This window comes from Brassica napus, chromosome C1, assembly GCF_020379485.1.
Source record: "Brassica napus cultivar Da-Ae chromosome C1, Da-Ae, whole genome shotgun sequence".
Taxonomy (NCBI): domain Eukaryota; kingdom Viridiplantae; phylum Streptophyta; class Magnoliopsida; order Brassicales; family Brassicaceae; genus Brassica; species Brassica napus.
The window spans coordinates 2759660-2774162 of record NC_063444.1 but is presented as its reverse complement, the minus strand read 5'-3'; the positions used below and the strand labels follow the sequence as shown (position 1 = coordinate 2774162).

The 14503-nt window shown below is 36.1% G+C and overlaps 4 protein-coding genes across 5 annotated transcripts; 2 read left to right on the top strand and 2 right to left on the bottom strand.

Moving 5' to 3' along the window:
• The first annotated feature begins 1173 nt into the window (after window positions 1-1173).
• On the top strand, window positions 1174-3149 carry LOC106368738 (peroxidase 47). Its single transcript, XM_013808761.3, has 4 exons — window positions 1174-1491; window positions 1577-1765; window positions 1855-2017; window positions 2532-3149. The coding sequence occupies exons 1-4, from the start codon at window positions 1264-1266 to the stop codon at window positions 2909-2911; spliced, it is 960 nt and encodes a 319-aa protein (XP_013664215.2). The 5' UTR covers window positions 1174-1263; the 3' UTR covers window positions 2912-3149.
• A 100-nt stretch (window positions 3150-3249) lies between these two features.
• On the bottom strand, window positions 3250-7105 carry LOC106368734 (BRASSINOSTEROID INSENSITIVE 1-associated receptor kinase 1). The gene is made up of 11 exons (XM_013808757.3): window positions 6584-7105; window positions 6277-6409; window positions 6136-6207; window positions 5688-5831; window positions 5528-5599; window positions 5378-5449; window positions 5224-5300; window positions 4759-4890; window positions 4340-4681; window positions 3870-4264; window positions 3250-3795 (listed from the first exon to the last, which is right to left on the bottom strand). The coding sequence occupies exons 1-11, from the start codon at window positions 6666-6668 to the stop codon at window positions 3472-3474; spliced, it is 1848 nt and encodes a 615-aa protein (XP_013664211.1). The 5' UTR covers window positions 6669-7105; the 3' UTR covers window positions 3250-3471.
• An 850-nt stretch (window positions 7106-7955) lies between these two features.
• LOC106368733 (probable polygalacturonase) lies at window positions 7956-11397 on the top strand. 2 transcript variants are annotated; one of them, XM_022694491.2, is made up of 6 exons: window positions 7957-8168; window positions 8278-8744; window positions 9475-9595; window positions 10097-10271; window positions 10350-10420; window positions 10503-11397. In XM_022694491.2, the coding sequence occupies exons 2-6, from the start codon at window positions 8328-8330 to the stop codon at window positions 11132-11134; spliced, it is 1416 nt and encodes a 471-aa protein (XP_022550212.2). In that variant the 5' UTR covers window positions 7957-8168; window positions 8278-8327; the 3' UTR covers window positions 11135-11397. The 2 variants fall into 2 exon arrangements, with proteins under 2 accessions (XP_022550211.2, XP_022550212.2); XM_022694490.2 differs by having other exon boundaries at window positions 7956-8744.
• Window positions 11398-12459: 1062 nt separating this feature from the next.
• Window positions 12460-13981, bottom strand: LOC106365201 (transcription factor MYB54). The gene is made up of 2 exons (XM_013804651.3): window positions 13633-13981; window positions 12460-13534 (listed from the first exon to the last, which is right to left on the bottom strand). The coding sequence occupies exons 1-2, from the start codon at window positions 13790-13792 to the stop codon at window positions 12942-12944; spliced, it is 753 nt and encodes a 250-aa protein (XP_013660105.1). The 5' UTR covers window positions 13793-13981; the 3' UTR covers window positions 12460-12941.
• Between the last annotated feature and the right edge of the window lie 522 nt (window positions 13982-14503).

Here is a 14503-nt window from a genome sequence, read left to right as displayed (position 1 = left end):
ATATAAATATGATTTGTAGTGAAATTCACATTCATCTTCAAAATAAAATAAAAAACAAGTTTTTGTATTTTAATAAAAATTTGTGGTCAGGTATATTAAGCATGAGGTACATTTGGTATCTACTATATTAAAAGAGAAGTCATGACTTTTTTCATGTGTGATATTTTAAAATGGACCCTCATAGAAAGTCATTAAATTAAAACATATCATTTAAAACATAGCATTAAGCGTGAAGCATCTATCTATTATACTAAATAATATTCCTTTCCATTAACAACCGAACTGTATTTAAGAAAATCACTAACCATTAGTTAAAACCAACCAAATCAGTTCCCTTTAATAGTGGAAACGATTTACCACCCTTCAGTTCCGGTTTTATTTTTATTCTTTTGTTCTTCGGTTCTTTAGTTATAAAGATTTATGATCATTTATCAGAGAGACACGTAAGCGTTATTGAGAAAATTTGATTTTTTTTCTATTTTTGGTTTGGTTTGGGTAACAAAGTTAGGAACCTCCTAATATCTAAGATAATTTTGGATCTCATTATTTACAGTTCGATTATGTTTCTTTGGTTAATTCGGGTTAAAAGTCAGAAATTACATTTTCAAATAAAATCTTAGAATATTTCGAGTTTATGGAAAAAATTGAATAATTTAGACAATTTTTAAATTTCTAGAAAAAAAAGAATTCTGGTAATTTGTTTTAAGGTACTTTGGTTTGTAAATATTAATTTTAAATTATTTGATTATTTTAAAACTAGATATAGTTAATTTTTATAAATACATAACTTTTTATAAAACAAGATTTCAACGTTAATAAAAAAAATTGAATTCAAACATCCGCGCGGTTGCGCGGGTCGAGATCTAGTTAAGTTATTAATACCAACACAATTTGTGGACAAAGAGAATTCAAGTTTTGGCAAAGGAAAGAAATGGTTTATGTGTCAAAACAACGTGCCACTTTTTCATGCAATAACATGCAAATTAGGTCAGCCATTACGAATAAAATAAGATGAGTAATTCACTTTGATAAGAGTAAACGGGAAGCCACCATAGACCACTATATCCCATCATGGGGCCAATGGTCCAATACACAATTATTATCTAATTTGGTTTTATATGTTCCAATGTTTCAACCACTCCAATATCATGAAGCCGTGACTAAGTGCGAGTCCATACTATATATAAGCGATATATACACTAGCTTGTAAACTTAATAGCATACTTTAAAATAGCTTAAAACAAAATACACACCACTAGAGAGATGAAAAATAATAAGATGGTTAGTGTGAATTTATTGAGAGTGATTATGCTGATGCATGCAATTATTGGGCTTCCTTATAACGTGAAGGGTTTCAGTATGGGTTACTACATGATGAGCTGTCCTATGGCAGAACAGATGGTGCAGAATAGTGTTGACAATGCTCTTCGAGCTGATCCCACTTTAGCCGCAGGTCTTATCCGTATGCTCTTCCACGACTGCTTCATTGAGGTAAAGTTTAATAGTGTGTTTCTAAGTACGTAGAAGAACCCTAATGTTAGTTTGAAAAAATAATTTGTTTTTGTCATATATTAAGGGATGTGACGCGTCGATTCTGCTGGATTCAACAAAAGACAACACTGCGGAGAAGGATTCGCCTGCGAACCTGAGTCTACGTGGTTACGAGATCATAGATGATGCAAAAGCAGAAATCGAGAATACATGTCCAGGAGTTGTTTCTTGCGCTGATATTATAGCCATGGCTGCTAGAGATGCTGTCTTTTGGGTAAGCAAGCTGATCATTTGTGATTGTATATTATATAATGAATGATATTTATAACTATTAGAGTTGGTGATTGGCTTTTTATTAATTAGGCTGGTGGTCCATATTATCAAATAGCAAATGGAAGATTTGATGGTAAAAGATCAAAGATAGAAGATACAAGAAATCTTCCTTCACCTTTTCTCAATGCCTCTCAACTCATTCAGACTTTTGGGCAACGTGGCTTCAGTGTGAGGGATGTTGTTGCTCTCTCCGGTAAGTTTTTACTTACTACACACTTTGAGCAACACCATAAAGAAAGAAAGCTAGTAGTTCAAGTAAAAAAATGGAATTTACATAGAAATAGTTATAAGCTTAAGATTTTCTTATCTAGAAAATTTTAAATATAAGAATTGAATTTGATTGGATTTGAACTTCAACTAATATATTTGTAACTCAATTAATTGTTTGATTTACATGACCGTGCTTTATTTTATTTTTTTAAATAGTTTAAAGTTGAATTTATATATTTAATTTCTAAGGGTAACCTTAGTATAAAACTAAGTTTGTGGTGTTTTTACTTTTTAGAGTTGTAGAATATTTTTGGTGGCTGGAAAAAAAAATCTATAATATAAGATTTTACTATTTTATAAAATATTTTAATATTAAGATACTCTACATTCACTTGGAATGAAATCCAAACAAATATCAAATGTTTATCAAGAATCCGAAGTCCATATGTAATTAATTTTTTTTTTGGTTGTAACTTAATTTGTGGAATCATGTATAGGAGCACATACCCTTGGAGTTGCACGATGCTCGTCCTTCAAGGATAGACTTACCACCCCAGACTCTACCATGGACTCCTCTTTTGCAAAAACTCTCTCTAAAACTTGTAGTGCTGGTGATAACACAGAACAACCATTTGATGCCACGCGTAACGATTTCGACAATGCTTACTTCAATGCGCTTCAGAGGAAATCAGGAGTCCTCTTCTCAGATCAAACCTTATTCAACTCACCAATGACCAGGAATCTTGTTAATGGCTATGCCTTTAACCAAGCTATGTTTTTCTTTCATTTCCAACAAGCCATGCAGAAAATGAGCGATCTTAATGTTAAACCTGGTTCTCAAGGTGAAGTCCGTCAAAATTGTCGCAGTCTTAACTAAGCATATATGCCAAAATGCATTAATGATTTTTGTATTAATGCTCCAACCTTTGGTTATATCTCTACTCTCTCTCATATGATTCATGATGAATCTCTTGTGCTACCATGTAACATAGTTGGTGTAATCTTATCATAATATGTAGTTGTATATACTTATTGTTTGTGGGTTTCAGACCTTCGTCTATGTATTTAACAGATATGATCTTTCTCTCTATCCAAGACAACATTCTATTTTTGTTTTTTTTTCACTTGAGCATTATCCGTATATATAAATAAAAAGACAACATAGAACACGCCTAAAGATGTCTAAAACATGATATAAACTTGCAAACAATCCTCAAGAATTAACTTTTTAAGTCATGTTTTGAGTTTTAGTTTTTATCAAGAACATTCAAACCCCTTTTCATATAAAACTTACAAACCCCAACTCTGATTTTTCTCATGCATGTACTCACTTAAGAACCCAATAATATGGAGCAGCAGAAACTAAAACCCTTAATAAATACAGAATAAGAAGTAGAAAAGCAAGGACAGATAAAAGCATTAGTGTTACAACAAATCTTATCTTGGACCCGAGGGGTAATCGTTTTCAATGTGGGAAGTGGAATCTCCTATGAGCCAGGCAGTGTTCGGTTGGTTATAGTTTTGGTAATTGAAATCTTGTCTGAACATTTCCTCCTTTTGCCACTCTTCCCATCTCTCAGCTAAACCATCTCCTTCAAGCATTCTCACAACTTCAGACATTTTGGGTCTCTCCATTGGTGAGCTCTGAGTGCAGAGCAGAGCCACTTGGATCAGCTGCTCTACTTCCTCGTCTATATAATTACCTTGAAGATCCACATCTACTAGCGCTTCCAACTTCTTCTCTTTCAACAAACCTTTCACCTGTTGAATGGTACCCAAAACAAATTAACACAAAGAAGGTTACACATCATGGACTATACAAGTGTGAAGCTTACCCAGTCTAGTAACATGACATCATCGTCATTCGCCAGGCGAGCAAGATCGAAAGCTCTTTGTCCAGTAATCAGCTCAAGAAGCATAACTCCGTAACCAAACACATCGGTTTTCTCTGATGATTTCCCCGTAGAAAGATACTCAGGTGCTATATGACCAATGGTACCACGCACTGCTGTTGTCACATGCGTGTCTTTGTAGTCCATGAGTTTGGCGAGCCCAAAATCACCGACCACGGCTTCAAAGTCTTCGTCCAACAATATATTAGCAGCTTTCACATCTCGATGAATGATCTTAGGGTCGCAATGATCATGTAAATACGCAAGCCCCCTTGCCGATCCCAACGCAATACGCTGCCTCTTTGGCCAATCAAGTGGTGCCTGGGACTCCGGACGGTCTAAGGAGAAGATAAGAATATAAACATTACTCACAGATCAACACTTAAGGAATAAACCACAAGATGAGAGTTTACCTCTTAAACAGGAGGCAACACTTCCATTAGCCATGTAGGGATAAACAAGCAATCTTTCAGTTGGAGTCATACAGAAGCCACGAAGACGAAGCAAGTTCCTATGAACAGCCATACTGATCATCTCAACCTCGGTCTGGAACTGCAGCTCTCCACCTTGTGTGCGCTCTTCTTTCAGTCTTTTAACCGCCACTAAAGTACCATCAGCTAACCGTCCTTTATAAACTTTGCCAAAACCACCTCTACCCAATATGTTCCTGTTGCTAAAGTTATCCGAAGCAACTTGTAGTTCGCGTAATGAAAACCTCTTGAGTTGTCCTAAATGAACCTCTGGGTCCTCTTCAGCTGCAAAATAATAAAAACAAACGTTTCAGCCAGAGAAAGTGTCAACGAGAAAACAGGCAATGGAGGTTTCCGCTAACCTGGTACATCGAAGAAGTGGTCCTGTGGCTTTTTCCTTCGCCACAAAGCAAGTGCAATGGCTGGAACAGCAAATAGAAGCGCAGCACCTGCGGCAACTCCTCCCGCAATTGCTCCAGTAATTCTATTACTCCCTGCAGGTATGATTTGAACAACTCCTTTCTTAATACATAACTGATCGGTATTGAATGTTTTCTTAATAAGCTAAGTACCTTATTGGGGAAACAAGTGTAAAGCATAACGAAACTAACAGCATTTTTAACGACTAGATTAATAGACAGTAGAATAACAGAGTGTATACCATCTATTAACTTCTCAGATAGACTTTTTAATAGGATAGGGTATCAAATAGGTTTCATCACTTATCATTGGCTATTGAATTTTAATAATTTTCTGCTCACTCAAATTGGCAATGCTATATATTAATCTATATTAAGATACATGGCATAGACAAAAAGGAAAAATACCTGCAGGTGATGGCGGTGTAGGAGAGATGGGAGGAGGCGGAGAAGCGGGAAGGGGAGTCAAATTGGTGTTGGCAAAACTGTAGATAAATATAATTAATCAATCAATCTGACATACCCACAAATATTCTGAGAGTAGGAGAGCAAGAAGCAAAACCTGATGGGTGTGAAAAGTGAAAAGGAGCCATTAACAGGAATATCTCCAGTGAGACGAGTGTTTGAGAGATCCCTGCATTTTCAAGATGAATATCATTTTTCTGGCCAAACAAATAATCAGAAGCATTTCAAAGAAATTTGGGAGACTTACAGAACTTGCAGCGACAAGACAGCAGTCAAAGACCTTGGAATTTCTCCAGATAAGCTATTGTTATTAAGACGCCTACACACCAATAGCAAAAGACCATGAGTTGATACTGACGAAGGTGGAGCAACTAGTACAATGGAACTTTTAAGGACGGTGTGCTTACAAGAAACGGAGTTTCTGCAGTCGGCCGAGAGATGATGGGATGGGACCGCTTAAATTGTTCAAGTAAAGATCCAAGCTCACAAGTTCCGTCAAATTCCCAAGCTGCTCTGGGATTGGCCCAGTAATGTTATTGCTATAAAGCTCCCTGTAACATCACACTTTCTTTAATATTAACTTCTACAAAGGATCGGAAGTTATAAAATCTCAAAATCTACCTCACCAATATATCAGCTATTACTTAAAAAGTATAACCAGGTCTGATAACGTATATAACATGCTATTCGCAAGCATAGACAGAAAATAAAGCGCCACTCTGCAGCCTATTTTGAAGAAACAGTATGCTACTACTTATTTTATTGTAAAAAAAATAGCATGTTTAATATGATAGCTTATGAATAAGCTCTTATGTTTGCATAAATATGTCGTCTTTTTAAGAAGAGAAGACTTACAAGTACTGCAAGTTTGGGAGCTGACCAAGCTGTGTTACAAGCTGACCAGATAGATTGGCATTCCCAAGATCACTGAGCAAAGATAAATTCTTAGTAACAGATGCGAAAAGCAGAGACAGATAGAAAGAAAGAAGAACTTACACACGTGTGACACTGTTGTCACTATTGCAAGTAACATGAAACCAAGTACAAGGGGTAACAAGAGTAGCGTCCCAACTCTGGAGGACCTTGTTAGGGTCGGATAAACTGTTCTTCAGAGCACTCAGAGCATCACCTAACCAAAAGAAGTAAATGTCGAACAAACTAAGAGGAAGACCAACAAGATAACTCAAAGTCAAGGAGACAAGGATGCAAAACAATCAACAAGTAAATTAAAAAAAAATGCCTACTTTATGAGATTAAAAAAGGAACCTTTAATGGAATAATGAGAGAAGAAGAAGAAGCAAACCTTCGGCGTTGCCAGAAGTTCTGAGAACCAAATCGAAAACCAGAACCAGCCAAAAGAATCCAGCTATCATCAATCGTCGTTCCATTTACAGATTCTTAAATTAAAAAACGAACCCTAGAATTCGACTTTCATTTGAATATGCTCATCAGAGAAAGATCCAAGCTTTTTACACCCCCCACCCCACAAATTAAGGATCTGGATTCCTCGATTTGAGCTTACTAGTTACTACTACCACACACACACACACAAGAGGAAGCCCCAAAAAGTCAAAGAAAGAGCCCTCGACGCGTATTCACCCGTTGACTTTTAATTTGAAGAGAAACCCCCAAACTCGATCTCAGCTGTATTTCCCGATTCGAAACTCCTCCGAGATCGCTGACCGTTGACTACTTTTTTTCTCCGGGGAGGATTCAGATTGAGAGGAAGATGATGATTGATAATATACTCAAAAGAATAAACGAAGCGAAAGAGAAAAAGAAAAAAAAAAAAAAAAAAAGAAGAGTTTTTTTTTACTTGTTTGAGTTGTGAATTTAAAAAATGACATTTAATTCAAATGTAGACTACTGCGAGAAAAGAAAGAGAGACGATGACGTGGCGCATTTCGAGCTTTTAGCTGGTCAAAGTCAGACGCCGCGCACGCACGACTTCCAACTTGGGATGATGATGATGATAAAAGCATGATTACATACCACCATCATCTCTTTAATTACTTCGTTATCATTAATCCCATCCTAATCCAAAATAATTGACCCTCTCTTTCAAAAGGTTGCAAGTCCAAATCGGCCTAGCTCAGTTTTTATACAGGCTCGTGTTTTTTTCTATGGGCTGGATAAAATAAAACCAGTCTAATAAATGTGCAAGGGCGAGTCTAAGTCGGCCCAGCTCAGTTTTTAAACAAGCCTTTTTTGTTGTGTCGGTTATATAGAACCTGAACTGAAAGTCTGGAACACACAAAAAATGATGTCCAAAGATATGATTGGACCAAAAAAAATGAATATATTTCTTGACACATATATAAAGAATACAAATATCATTTCAGTATCTATCTACCTTACAATTTTAGGAATCATCATATTTTTATTGTAATAGATCGAAAAGTACAAAAAATATACAATACGGACAGGCAACTACTCTGTAAGATATATTTAGTTTGTCATAAGAGAAAAGAAAAAGACCCAGTCACTATACCAGACCATTTAAAGGCCCATAGATAATGAGATGTAAAATCTTACCCGTGATCTTCTTCTTACATAAAAAATAAATTTTATTTTTTATTTATTTTTCAGAAGATATGTGCACTTTCTCTCTTCTGTGTTAAAAAAAAAAAATGCACTTTCTCTCTTTCTTTTTTTTTTTTTTTTTTCCTTCCCTTTACCACCTTTGGCTTTTGGCACTTCACATGCACCATTGTTAGTGCCTTTTACACGACATATGTGTCCTGTCTGTATACATTTTTTTTTTTAAAATTACATTCTCTTTTCTATTTTCAGACAAAGAAAAGTATAAACAAGTGTTGCTTGTCGAATATTAGAGGTAAGGTATCATCAATCTTCCACCTTCGTTGTCACGAACCAAAAGCTTTACGGTAATCATTTGCACACACATGCAATTCTGACTTTTCATTTCTTTCTCTCAAACCCATCACGAAAAGCTTCATTTTACAACTCTTCTGTTCATAATTATTATAATCTCAGAGATTCTCCTCTGCTTCGTCAATTCTTCATTTCATCTGAATCAAATAACGATGGAATCTGAGAAGCCGAGTGTTGTGAGTTCTATCACAAGACCGTCGTGGGTGCTCCTTCTCCTTGCTTTCACCGTCTTAGCCATTCTCTCTCACCAAATCTCCTCCAGATCATTCCTCCCTCTCTTTATCCCCACCACGGCGATACATGACCCGGTTACATGCTCCGGGTTTTTTAACCACGACCCGTCCCCGAAACGGATCGTCATGTCATTAACCGAATTCGGCGGAGTCGGAGACGGTAAGACGTCGAACACGGAGGCTTTCCGCCGCGCCGTAGCGAATCTAAAAGGTTTTGCGGCAGAGGGTGGGGCCCAGCTTAATGTCCCAAAGGGCACGTGGCTCTCGGGAAGCTTTAACCTCACCAGTAACTTCACGCTCTTCCTCGAACAAGGCGCTGTTATTTTGGGATCCCAGGTAAAAACAAAACTCTAGTTAAGCTGGTATTGCTTGGCTATGAACAGAGTTATAATTGATTTAATAGTATGTGTTTACCAATCACCATTTGATGATTGCTCTGTGAGAATCCAAAACTTGGTTACGGCTTTGTCGGTTCGTTAAGTTTGGTTGGTTGGTAAACACTTTCGGTAGATTACGCTAATCACGGTCACTCGTGAAAAGTCTGTAACGGACCCCACCACACCTAGTGTTTGAAAGTAGAAAGAGTTGTGTTATGAGTGGGAAAATCCTCTTTGATTTGTATAAATCTTGATCATTTTCGGATTTACTTTGTTAAATGTGCTTTTGATGTCATTAGTAGTTGCTGTAAAAAAAGGGTCTAGGAAGAAGTGAAAGAAACCATTTTTATATGCTAATAAGATTCTTACAAGAGTTAAAAATGACTAGATTACTTTTGTCTGAAGCATGTTTTTTTTATAAGAATTTAGATCTACCAGATTACTTCTGTGGTCTTCTAATTTGTAGTATTAAATTATTCTTCAGTTTTGCTTGTCATGTGCCATGATACCAAGAGCTTTTTCCGTTTTTGATATTGGTTCAAATTTGTCTGCTAGTAGTGTCTTGTAAGCTCAAAAGTCAGCTGTACTAATTTTGTTTATTTCTTTCTTTGCTTTTATCATTTTTAAGTTTACATGAACTGATCACGGTTACAATTTCAATATTTTTGTCTGGGATCATGGTTTGATAGGACCCAGAGGAATGGCCAATAATAGAGCCGTTACCTTCTTATGGAAGAGGGAGAGAGAGACCTGGTGGTAGACACATTAGCCTCATTCATGGAGACAATCTCACTAATGTTGTCATTACAGGTACTACTTTACTCTCTTGTTTTTATTCAGTACTCCAGTTACTTGCGCTTATTATATCTGTTCAACCATTACCAAAAGCTTCTATGGATTGTTGGGTAAAAAATTACTCTGTTTTCTCTGCAAAGATATTTTCCTTAATGTTTTTTCATTCCTTGACGTGAACTAGAAGGCCAATGCAAATGGAAGGCGAAATTTCTTTATATTTGGTTGAAAAGTATATTACACAAAGTAAATGCTGCGTTTGAAACAGTCAAGGCGGGTGTCGTAGTCTCTGCTTTAGCCAGATCAGCTGATCTATAGCTATCAGGAGAGACAGTTTAGGTTGACTTGGTTTTGGGTTTACATGGTCTTAAAGAGTTTGGAATTCTCTAGAATTAACGCATTTGCTTTTGGGTTCTGTCCTTTAATTCTCTGAGACTGAGAGTAATAAAGAAAATAAATCAGTTTCTAGTTCTATAATAATGACATCTAGATTTATTAAAAAAAAATTTTAAACTACAGGTGAAAATGGTACAATTGATGGACAGGGGAAAATGTGGTGGGAGTTATGGTGGAACAGAACACTGGTGCATACGAGAGGCCATCTTATTGAGATCAAGAACTCTCATAACATCCTCATCTCCAACCTCACCTTGCTCAACTCTCCTTTTTGGACAGTACATCCTGTTTACTGCAGGTTCTTACTTATAATTCCAACGGTTTTTGCTTGCATTTTTACATCATTTGAATAACCTTTTATGACTTTGTTTTGCAGCAATGTTGTTATTAGAGATATGACCATCCTTGCTCCGATGAATGCTCCTAACACCGATGGTATAGATCCAGGTAAGGATTCTCTACTCTGGTCTTGATTGTTTGCTTGCATACAATCTTGTCTTGTGTCTTATTTCTCTGAATAACATTGCAGATTCAAGCACCAATGTCTGCATTGAGGACTGTTACATCGAAAGCGGCGATGACCTTGTAGCTGTGAAGAGCGGGTGGGACCAGTATGGTATGGCTATGGCACGTCCTAGTTCAAACATCATCATCAGACGAATCTCTGGCACTACACGGACTTGTTCAGGTGTTGGAATAGGAAGCGAGATGTCTGGTGGGATTTTCAACATTACCATCCAAGACATTCACGTCTGGGATTCAGCAGCTGGGCTCCGTATCAAAACAGATGTAGGAAGAGGCGGTTACATTTCGAACATCACCATCAGTAATGTATTACTAGAGAAAGTGAAAGTTCCTATTAGATTCAGTAGAGGCTCAAATGATCATCCTGATGATAAGTGGGATCCTAAAGCTATGCCGAGAGTTAAAGGGATTTATATTAGTAATGTCGTGAGTGTGGACTCGAGGAAGGCTCCCATGTTGCTTGGTGTTGAAGGAGGAACGTTTCAGGACGTATGTTTGAGGAATGTAACGCTTCTTGGGTTGCCTCATACTGAGAAATGGAAATGCAAAGATGTTTCTGGTTATGCTAGTGATGTTTTTCCTTTGTCGTGTCCACAGCTTTTGCAGAAGGAAGGTTTGGTCTCTCAGTGTTTATAGATGAGTTTGTGGTTAGTATTTTTCTATATATAGAGTTCCATGTGATATAGGAGGTCCATGAGTTTGAGCAAGTTTTTTTTTGGGGACAAGATTCTTGGTCACTTCAGAAGATGCCATCTTGGTTTTCCTTTTTCACATTTTTTTTTTTTGATAAGTAATCCTTTTTCACATTTGTTTATTCTTGTTTGTGAATTTTGATTCTTTTGACACATACTTTGTGTAACGAAATATACTTTGATTGATTCAATATAGATGTCTGCATATTCATTTTTTACCGTCATTGTCTTGCACACCGTTTGTATTTCACCCACTAGCAAAAGAATATAGCGTTTAGGTGCGTGAAAGCGTCATCGTTGGTCAATAAAGTAGGTTTTCCACATAATGACGTATAAGCAGTTCTTCTGCATAACGACGTATAACGAGTTATATTAGACTGGAGACTTCAAATATCTTTGTTATGTGGATTGCGAATTTGATTGTTTATTTGATAATAGTCAGAATTTTTAATCTTGAGAAACAAACAAAAAGAAAGATAGATAAGTCATTTGTAAGAAAATAATAATTTTATGAATACAGCTAAATATATTTAGGTCTATGATGTTAGGACTCTTGTGAAAACTAGCTAGATAATATGTGTAAGATGCTAAGTATGCATGTGCATTCGTGTATCAGATTGGGTTCGGATTGTTACTTCGGATTTCAGATTTCATGATTTCATTATAAAATTCCAGATCAGATTCAGTTATGTATGGGGTTTCGGTAATATCCGAAAGAATCAAAAATTTATCGGATTCGGTTGTTCTCTGTGTACAAAATCAAATTTGATCCAACAAACCCGAACTTACCCGAAATATCTGATTTTCAAACATACAAATCTCTATAGAACTCAACTTCGACAGGTCTCTTAACATTCTTAAACAAAGACCAAGTCCCATGAAACCATTACCAGCTTAGCATTAACAAAAAACCAAGCTTAACAAACTTGGAGAAATCATGAAATCATCCTCCAAACAAAGACATAGTCCAAAATGGTAAAAATGCAATCTAGGTGAAATAAGATTATGAGAAACATTAACAGCATTTAGGGTTAATAAAGCATATGTTGGATACAATCGGGTACTTGCCAATTACACGTATCACTCAGATATTATTGAATACATGCAGATTATTTATTCTTTGAAAAAAACTAGATGATTGCACCGAAATAATTAATAAGTATATAAACAAATTGGTTTTAGGCATGTCCGTAAAGCCAGCAATGAGAAAACGATTTATCCGTTTCACCCAAACACCATGCAAATATTGCATGTAATGACGGTCTAATGTAACTAACGCACTAAAAATATCATATAACATGTACCTTTTGATACAAGCTCCCACGGAGATTAACAATTTCAAGCCTTACAGGTTCCAATACATCAGCTATTTGGTAATTAGTACCCACATACGTATTATATACACTTACAAGACTTGCATCTCCTTGTGTATTAATACGCCTATAAATATTTGTTACATGCATCTCTACTAATTAGCAAACCATGCATTACACCAACAATAACGACAGGGACACATACACGTATGCGTATGTACCAATTTAAATGCATGTGATACACAAACGTATATAATTATATGTACATGTTGACACCTACATATATAAATGTTGTATATATAGATTTAAATGGATGGAAAACGAGAGTTGTAATTGATAGAAGATCCATATGAGGTTTCGAGGAAGCAAAAGGCTGAAAATGATACCTAACCCTAATGATAGATACCCTTTAAAATCATTGAGTTGTGAAAGTGTAACCTAAGAAACTAATCCAACTCCAAGAAAATCAATGAAAGCAACATTTCTCTTCCCACCATCATCTCCCGTGGATGGTCCATCTTCAACTGAGTTCTTGTTTTGATCTGGTGTAGCTGTGTGAAATGCGTTATTGTGTTCATCCACCAGCTCTTTCAACTTTCTCCTCTCAGGATAAACTTCTTTGCGTACATTCGAGATCGATGAAGATCCAAACTGATCATCTCTAGGTGTTGAAACAAAAGTGTAAGGCGAGGTACCATGGCTCTTGTCCTTTTGATACCTCCATAGTCCAAACTGGGATCTATTAAGCCTTGTAAGACTAGGACTAGGGCTCAACATATTATGCCAGCTTTGGTTGAACGTAGAAGTGGACGTGGAAGATAAGCTTTCACGTTTGCGTCTAGCCATGATGACATGGAAATGGTTCTTGACAGCGTTATCGGTCCTCCCTGGGAATAGCCTTGCTATAGAGGCCCAACGGTTCCCCTGGATCCGATGAGCTTTGAGAAGTCTCTCTTCTTCTTCCTCAGTGAAAGGTTTCTTGGTGATGTTTGGATCAAGTTGATTGTACCATCTCAATCTACAACTTTTCCCTATGAATCCATATTGTTCAATTATTTAAAAAAACACAGATCCAATATAGAACATATATGAAAAAGACAAAGCTATATATATGAAAAGTATTAATTACCTGATCTTCCACAAAGATGTTGAGCAATGAAATTCCAGTTCTTAGGACCATATTGTTCCACGAGTTGCCGGAGGTGGTCGTCTTCAATAGGTCTCCAGTGACCTCTCTGACAACTGATTTTCTTATAGTCAAAACTGTTGCTTCCCCTAGACATGTCCATGGATGCTATCTCTATCTTCACCTACATCAAACAGAGAAAATGTTGAAGAAAGAGGAATATGATGGATTAGTCTAAGGTGAAATGATAAAAAGGGTGAATATTAAGACAAAAGAAAGAAAAATAAAAGGAATAAAAAAGAGAGGGTTGGTCTTGGTTCTCTTCTCCTATCTAGGGTTATAGATGATAAGTCACTTTTCTTCTTTTTACAAGACACCCTTTCATTTTATATAATATGGTTATTATACTCATCTTAACAGAAAATTGGTTGATTAAAAAACAAAATTATTTATTTTCACCAGTCCGTGCTATTCTATACCAACATGATCATCTATACCACATACACTTTGGAGTTATGAATGCAGGCTTTTATATGAACTTGGAACATATATATTTATTATAATTTTTTTTACGTTCTATATATTTTTTTAAAAATTATTATTTATAAAGCTAATGATTTTGATGATTCAGAATCATCACAACCAACATGCATTGACGATCATTCTTATTAGTTTTTCAAAAATACGTATTATTTTGTTGCATTCCATGCCTTATATATTTTCTGGTTGCATTAAGCTAACCAATTTGTATTTTGGAGATGCAAGTAGATGCAAATCGATTATTATACAAGAAAAGCAAACAAACCAGAAGTCTTATACCATTGGTTGTATATGTAACATACATTTACAAGTTATGCAATCTAAGCTTATTTTA

Coding starts and splice junctions, on each gene's coding strand:
- LOC106368738 (XM_013808761.3), top strand. CDS start 1,264: ATGAAAAATAATAAGATGGTTAGTGTGAATTTATTGAGAGTGATTATG. Junction 1,492..1,576: donor TCCACGACTGCTTCATTGAG/GTAAAGTTTAAT, acceptor TCATATATTAAG/GGATGTGACGCGTCGATTCT. Junction 1,766..1,854: donor CTAGAGATGCTGTCTTTTGG/GTAAGCAAGCTG, acceptor TTTATTAATTAG/GCTGGTGGTCCATATTATCA.
- LOC106368734 (XM_013808757.3), bottom strand. CDS start 6,668: ATGGAACGACGATTGATGATAGCTGGATTCTTTTGGCTGGTTCTGGTT. Junction 6,410..6,583: donor AACTTCTGGCAACGCCGAAG/GTTTGCTTCTTC, acceptor TCTTTTGGTTAG/GTGATGCTCTGAGTGCTCTG. Junction 5,301..5,377: donor TCACTTTTCACACCCATCAG/GTTTTGCTTCTT, acceptor ATTTATCTACAG/TTTTGCCAACACCAATTTGA.
- LOC106368733 (XM_022694490.2), top strand. CDS start 8,328: ATGGAATCTGAGAAGCCGAGTGTTGTGAGTTCTATCACAAGACCGTCG. Junction 8,745..9,474: donor CTGTTATTTTGGGATCCCAG/GTAAAAACAAAA, acceptor ATGGTTTGATAG/GACCCAGAGGAATGGCCAAT. Junction 10,272..10,349: donor GTACATCCTGTTTACTGCAG/GTTCTTACTTAT, acceptor TTTGTTTTGCAG/CAATGTTGTTATTAGAGATA.
- LOC106365201 (XM_013804651.3), bottom strand. CDS start 13,792: ATGGACATGTCTAGGGGAAGCAACAGTTTTGACTATAAGAAAATCAGT. Junction 13,535..13,632: donor ACATCTTTGTGGAAGATCAG/GTAATTAATACT, acceptor ATGGATTCATAG/GGAAAAGTTGTAGATTGAGA.